We start from the raw sequence: 6,003 nt of genomic DNA, 5'->3' as shown, positions 1-6,003 counted from the left end.
GGGGGCCCCCGGGGGGGCCCCCGGGGGGGCCCCCGGGGGGGCCCCCGGGGGGGCCCCCGGGGGGCCCCCGGGGGCCCCCGGGGGCCCCCCTGGAGCCGATTTGCTGCAGCAGTTTTGGCTGGGGAGATTTGAACTTGAAAGTGACAGCTTCTTCTTCCCACAGTTCTCGAGAGACGCAGCAGTTCCTCGCCAGGCTGCAGCAGCCGCAGCTGCAGCAGGCCGGGTGCGCCCGCTGCTGCTGCTGCTGCTGCTGCTGCTGCTGCTGCTGCTGCAATGCTGCTGCTGCAGTACTCCTGCTGCAGTACTCCTGCTGCTGCCGCTGCTGCTGCTGCTGCTGCTGCAGTACTGCTGCTGCTGCTGCTGCTGCAGTACTGCTGCCGCTGCTGCTGCTGCTGCTGCAGTGCTGCTGCTGCTGCTGCTGCTGCTGCTGCTGCTGCTGCAGGTCGGCTTTGAAGTTCATGGCGGTGGCCTGCGGCGCAGCAGCTCTTTACCCCCGCTTTGCCCCCTGCAGCGAGTGGGACAGCTGCGCAGCGCATGCAATTTTAGCTGCCAGCGGCGGCGAAGTTTGCTGCTGGGAAGACGCAGCAAAGGGGGGCCCCCGGGGGCCCCTCAGGTACAACAAAAGGAGTTTGCTGAACCCTTTTTTCGTGGCCCGCGGCCGCCTCCGCCCCGGGGAGGCCCCCGCGCCTCCCCCGCTGCAGCTGCAGCAAGCTGCAGCAGCAAGCTGCAGCAGCAGCAGCAGCAGCAAACTCCACACTGCACAGCAGCAGCAGCAGCAGCTCTCCAGTCCCCAAAATAACTGATCTGCAGCTACAAATAATATGCCGCCCCGGGGGCCCCTTGGGGCCCCAAGGGGCCCCAAGGGGCCCCGGGGGGCCTCGGGGGGCCCCGGGGGGCCCCCAGGGTGTACAGAGAGCTGCTGCTGCTGCTGCTGCGGCAGCGGCTGGGGGCGGTTGCTGCTGCTGCAGCAGCAAAAGGAATTTATCTGCTGTTGTCTTCTTGAAATGCTGCGCTTGGGCTTCTATTTGCATTTATTTATTTATTTTCAGTTGTGGTTGTTTTTGTTTATTCATTTCAACTTGTTTTTGCTTCCGCTCCGGGGTGTCACTGCAGCTAAGCTCTCCTTGGGCTGGTGCCGGAGGCTGTTGTGGACAAAAAGCAGCAAAAATGGGAATATTTGTTGCAATTATAATGCAAAATATTAAATATTAGTAATTAATTCAATTATAATCTCAAATTAAAATTAAAATGAAACAAAACGAGCGCTTCGACGCCCGCTGCAGGCTCTCTGGGGTGTACAGACACCAGAGAGCAGGTCCGGCGGCGACTGCGGACTTGGGGAAAACAGATAAATAAATTTCATTTTTAGAAGAATTAAAAGAATTAAAAGAATTAAAAAACAATTAGAAGTGTTTTAGACTTTCTAAATGAATAAAAGGCCCGTGCAAAGTAGGAGGTGGCCAGACACTCGAGGTTCCGTTTTCTTTTGCAAACCCTAAACCCTAGAGTGAGGGTTCGCTTTTTCTCGGCCTGAATTGCGAAAAGTGTTCCATCCATTTATTATTTTCTGCTTTTTAAATTAAATTATTTATTTTAATTTAAATAATTTATTAATTTCCCCGGAAATTCGGTCGCTTTCCGCGAAACGAGCTCACTCTCCAGCCCCGGCAGTCGGCTGCATGCGCCGGGGGCTTCTTGTGTAGCTACAGCCGAATTGAATTGAAATCATTCTTTTTAAATAAATAATAAATGAATATTTTCAAAAATATTCATTTATTATTTATTTACAAAAACAAATGGCCGAAGATTTCAAACCAAAGCCAGGCTCGCCGCTTCTGCGGTGTATGTACACCTCAAGTGAGCACATGAACTCCCAACTGATCCCTCAAATTTTTTGTCATTTCTTTTTCTTCTTCTCCTCGCCTTGAAATGAATGCCTTTTTAGGCCCCCAGCCCTCCAGCAGCAGCAGCAGCAGCAGCAGCAGCAGCGCAGCAGCAGCAGCAGCAGCAGCAGAGCCCAAGTGCCTCGAACTGAACCAGCTCTGCGAGCCGCGGGGCCCCCCGGGGGCCCCCGGGGGCCCCACAGATGCAGCAGCAGCTCCCGGGGTATTCCCGCAGCTGCTGCTGCAGCTCGAGGGCCGATTTCGCGCTGCTGCAGCAGCAGCAGCAAACACTTTGGGTGTATGTACACTCCCCGCCATCTTCCTGGGCGGAACTCTCTTCAGCGTTGCTGCTGCAGCTCTTTCCTATCGAGCCCGCATGCGAGTCCTCAGCAAGGGGGGCCCCGCCCCCGCTGAGCAGCATAAAGCCTGAGCTGCTGCAGCTGCAGCTTCCTTCCAAATCTGCTGCTGCTGTCATAGCAGCAGAGCTGTCTAGACACCGCAGAAGCAAAGTGTGGGGTGAAGACGACGAAGAAGAGGGGGCCCCCCTAGGGGCCCCGCAGCAGCAGCAGCAGCAGCAGCAGCAGCAGCAGCAGCAGCCTGCGTCTGCTGCTGAGTTGTTTACTGCTAGAGAGCTTGCTGCTCTCTTTCTGCTGCCTGCTGCTGCTGTTGCTTCGGTGTTTTCAGTTGCTTGGATTTACCTCAAGACCCAATGCGGCGTAGCCAATGTAAGTGCTGCTGCTGCTGCTGCTGCTGCTGCTGCTGCTGCTGTTGCTGCTGCTGCTGTCGCTGCTGCTGTTGCTGTCGTTGCTGCTGCTGTCCTTCCTGCTGTTGCAGCAGCTGCTGCTGTTGGTGCTGCTTTTGCCGCTGCTCTCGCGGCTGCTGCTTGCTTCTGCTGCTGCTGCTGCTGCTGCTGCTGCTGCTGCTGCTTCGTTTAGGCAGCCCCACAAGGCTGCCGTCTTGCTGCTGCAGCTCTGGGCCCACAGCGGAAGCAAATTAAAACTAAAAAATATAAATAAATAATTAAAATAAACCAAATTAAATAATTAAATAATTAAAACAAATAATTAAAATAAACCAAATAAAAGAAATAATTAAAATAAATAATTAAAACAAATAATTAAAATAAACATTAAGACAAATAATTAAAATAAATAATTAAAATAAATAATTAAAACAAATAATTAAAATAAATAATTAAGATAAATAATTAAAATAAATAATTAAAACAAATAATTAAAATAAATAATTAAAATAAATAATTAAAATAATTAAAATAAATTAAAATCCAATTTGCTGTTTGTCTGCAGCTGCAGCACTTCGTGGAAACCACAAAATGGCTCACTGGAAATGGACCGCCCCCGCAGCACCCCAAAACCCTAAACCCTAAACCCTAAACCCTAAACCCTAAACCCTCGCTTTAGAGCTGCTGCTGCTGCTGCTGCTGCTGCTGCTGCTGCTGGAGCTTGCTATGAAGGGGCGCCTCAGTTGAGGTGTACGTACAGCGCGGCTGAACAACTATTTAAATTTTTAAAATGAATTTTTAATTAAAGAAATTATTTCAATTAAAAATTTATTTTAATTAAAATAAATTTTTTATTTATTTACTTTTTACCTTCTTGTCGACTCTTAGCCACCTGCTGACTTTGAAGCCAGCTGTACATACACCCCGCTGCCGCAGCAGCAGCAGCAGCGCAGCAGCAGCAGCGCAGCAGCAGCAGCAGCGCAGCAGCAGCAGCGCGAAGCAAGAAAAGAAGAAGGCAGAAGCTGCCAGTAGAAAGCAGAAAGAAATAAAATGAATTTCAATTTCCACTAAAACTCCAAAGGCTTCCGCCCTGAGGTGTACGTACACCCCGCGCCCAGCTAGCCAGCAGCTAGCCACTAGCTAGCCAGCAGCTAGCCACTAGCTAGCCAGCAGCAGCTAGCCACTAACTAGCCAGCAGCTAGCCACCAGCTAGCCAGCAGCTAGCCAACAGCTCGTGGGGGCTTGTCAGCTAGCTAGCCAGCCGTCTAACTGACAGCTGGGTGGCGAGGGGCGAACCAGTAGCTAGCTAGCTGTTGGCTAGCAGCTAGCTAGCCAGCTAGCTAGCTAGCTAGTGGCTAGCTAGCCAGCCAGTGGCTAGCTAGATTGCTGGACAGCTAGCTAGGCAGTGGCCAGCTAGCCAGCTAGTAGCTAGCTAGTAACCTGCTGGTAGCTAGCTGGCAGCTAGCCGGTAGCTAGCTGGAAGCTAGCTAGTAGCTAGCTGATAGCTAGCTAGCTGGTAGCTAGCTAGCTGGTAGCTAGCTAGCTGGTAGCTAGCTAGCTGGTGGCAAGCTACGTATAATATGTGGGCAGGCAGCTGTTACGCCTTGGACTCTTCGGCAGCAGCTGTGCTGCTCGCTGCTGCTGCTTCTGCTGCTGCTGCTGCTGCTGCTGCTGCTGCTGGCTCCTTGGCTTCTGCCTGGGCCTTGCTGTCGCCGCCGCTCTGCCCCTCGGCCTGCTGCTGCTGCTGCTGCTGCTGCTGCTGCTGCTGCTGCTGCTGCTGCTGCTGCCCGTCTTGCGGCTCGTTCGCGTTCTTCTCGTCCGTGGCAGCAGCCGCTGCTGCTGCTGCTGCTGCTGCTGCTGCTGCTGCCTTGCGCTTCTGCTGCTGCTGCTGCGCAGCGTCGAAAGCAGCAGCAGCAGCTTCGTACCGCTGCTCCAAAAAGGCAGCAAAAGCTTCCGGCTCTACCGGCGGGTTTTTCGAAAGTTCCGAAATGCACTTCGACACAGAAAAGTCCTGAACACAGCACACACACTCCTCAATGGCTAGCTAGCTAGCTAGCTGGCTAGCTGGCTAGCTGGCTAGCTAGCTAGCTAGCTAGCTAGCTGGCTAGCCGGATGGCTAGCTATGTAGCTGGCTAGCTAGCTAGCTGGCTAGCTAGCTGTTTAGCTAGCTGGCCAGGTGGCTGCTTGGTTAGCTAGCTAGCTGTTTAGCTAGCTAGTGGCTAGCTAGCTAGTGGTTAGCTAGCTAGTGCTTAGCTAGCTGGCTGGCTAGCCAGCTACACGCCACAGCGCGTGCCACCGCGTCCCTCCCCGCTGCTGTCGCTGCCACTGCTGCTGCTGCTGCTGCTGCTGCTGCTGCTGCTGCTGACCTCTGCATCTTCCTCATTTGTCTCTTTGTGTCTCCTGACAACAAAGAAGCACTTCGTGCCGCTGCCCTCATTCCCGGGGGCCCCCTGGGGGCCCCCCTGACCCTTCTCGCCCTCAGTACCCCCTTGGGGGCCCCCCTGGGGGCCCCCCTGCCCCTCAGTACCCTCCTGGGGGCCCCCGTTCGCCTGGGGGCCCCCGCTCGCCTCGTTCTCCCCCTGGGCCCCCCCCTGGGGGCCCCCCTGGGGGCCCCCCTGGGGGCCCCCCTGGGGCCCCCCCTGGGGGCCCCCCTGGGGGCCCCCCTGGGGGCCCCCCTGGGGGGCCCCCTTGTGGTGGAAGTCGACCTTAATGGCGACGGGGGCCCTGTGGGGGCCCCCCAGTTTGTGGGTTTTGTTGGGGTGGTAATTGAGGAGTTGGAAGACAGCGTTTTCAGCAGCAGATTTGGACTTGAGGAAATTTCCAGAAGAAGTTTTTTGAATTAACTCTTGCATGCATTTGGCTAAGTGCCCCACGCTGCTGAAGCGGAGGCCCCCCAGCTGCAGCGGCAGCAGCAGCAGCTGCCGCCGGTACTGCTGCAGCTCCTTCTCGCGGCTCGCCCGCACCCGCGGCGGCAGCTGCAGCAGCAGCAGCAGCAGCAGCAGCAGCAGCAGCAGCAGCAGCAGCAGCAGCGGCGGCGGCGGCGGTGGGGCAGCAGCACGGGTGTAATGGGCACGACTGTGCAGAAGCTACAAGGTGGCTGCAGCTGCGGTGCGAGGTGGCTAGCTAGCTAGCTGGCTAGCTAGCTGACTAGCTAGCTAGCTAGCTAGCCAGGGAGGTGCCCCACACCCCTCTCCCTCCCCCAGCTCCCCGCTGTCTGCTTATTTAAGTGCAACCTTATTGACACTTAACCCAGCTAGCTAGCTAGCTAGCTAGCTAGCTGGCTGGCCTGCTAACCAGCTAGCTACCTAGCTAGCCAGCAAGCTCTCCAGCCAACCACCCAGCTAGCTAGCCAGCCAACTAGCTAGCCACCCGCCTCCC

At 55.2% G+C, this 6,003-nt stretch overlaps 4 protein-coding genes across 4 annotated transcripts in view; 2 read left to right on the top strand and 2 right to left on the bottom strand.

Annotated features, from left to right (window-relative positions):
* ENH_00085920 (inositol monophosphatase domain-containing protein, putative) overlaps window positions 1-803 on the top strand; it is a gene marked incomplete at both ends in the record, with an annotated part of 2,072 nt that extends 1,269 nt beyond the window's left edge. The window contains 2 exons of the mRNA XM_013577849.1: window positions 110-223; window positions 443-803. Of these exons, the coding sequence (XP_013433303.1) occupies window positions 110-223; window positions 443-803 (475 nt within the window). The remainder of the gene's footprint in view (window positions 1-109; window positions 224-442) is intronic.
* Window positions 804-1,929: 1,126 nt separating this feature from the next.
* On the top strand, window positions 1,930-2,313 carry ENH_00085910 (hypothetical protein, conserved; the record flags this gene model as incomplete). Its single annotated transcript, XM_013577848.1, has 1 exon — window positions 1,930-2,313. The coding sequence occupies one exon, from the start codon at window positions 1,930-1,932 to the stop codon at window positions 2,311-2,313; it is 384 nt and encodes a 127-aa protein (XP_013433302.1).
* A 269-nt stretch (window positions 2,314-2,582) lies between these two features.
* Window positions 2,583-3,544, bottom strand: ENH_00085900 (hypothetical protein; the record flags this gene model as incomplete). The annotated part of the gene is made up of 2 exons (XM_013577847.1): window positions 2,583-2,854; window positions 3,496-3,544. The coding sequence occupies 2 exons, from the start codon at window positions 3,542-3,544 to the stop codon at window positions 2,583-2,585; spliced, it is 321 nt and encodes a 106-aa protein (XP_013433301.1).
* Window positions 3,545-4,222: 678 nt separating this feature from the next.
* On the bottom strand, window positions 4,223-5,477 carry ENH_00086580 (la domain-containing protein, putative; the record flags this gene model as incomplete). The annotated part of the gene is made up of 2 exons (XM_013577846.1): window positions 4,223-4,636; window positions 4,992-5,477. The coding sequence occupies 2 exons, from the start codon at window positions 5,475-5,477 to the stop codon at window positions 4,223-4,225; spliced, it is 900 nt and encodes a 299-aa protein (XP_013433300.1).
* Between the last annotated feature and the right edge of the window lie 526 nt (window positions 5,478-6,003).

This window comes from Eimeria necatrix, genomic scaffold (assembly GCF_000499385.1).
Source record: "Eimeria necatrix Houghton genomic scaffold, Enh_scaff9, whole genome shotgun sequence".
NCBI classification, from domain to species: domain Eukaryota; phylum Apicomplexa; class Conoidasida; order Eucoccidiorida; family Eimeriidae; genus Eimeria; species Eimeria necatrix.
The sequence above is the reverse complement of the archived record's forward strand: the minus strand, read 5'-3'. Positions and strand labels throughout refer to the sequence as shown.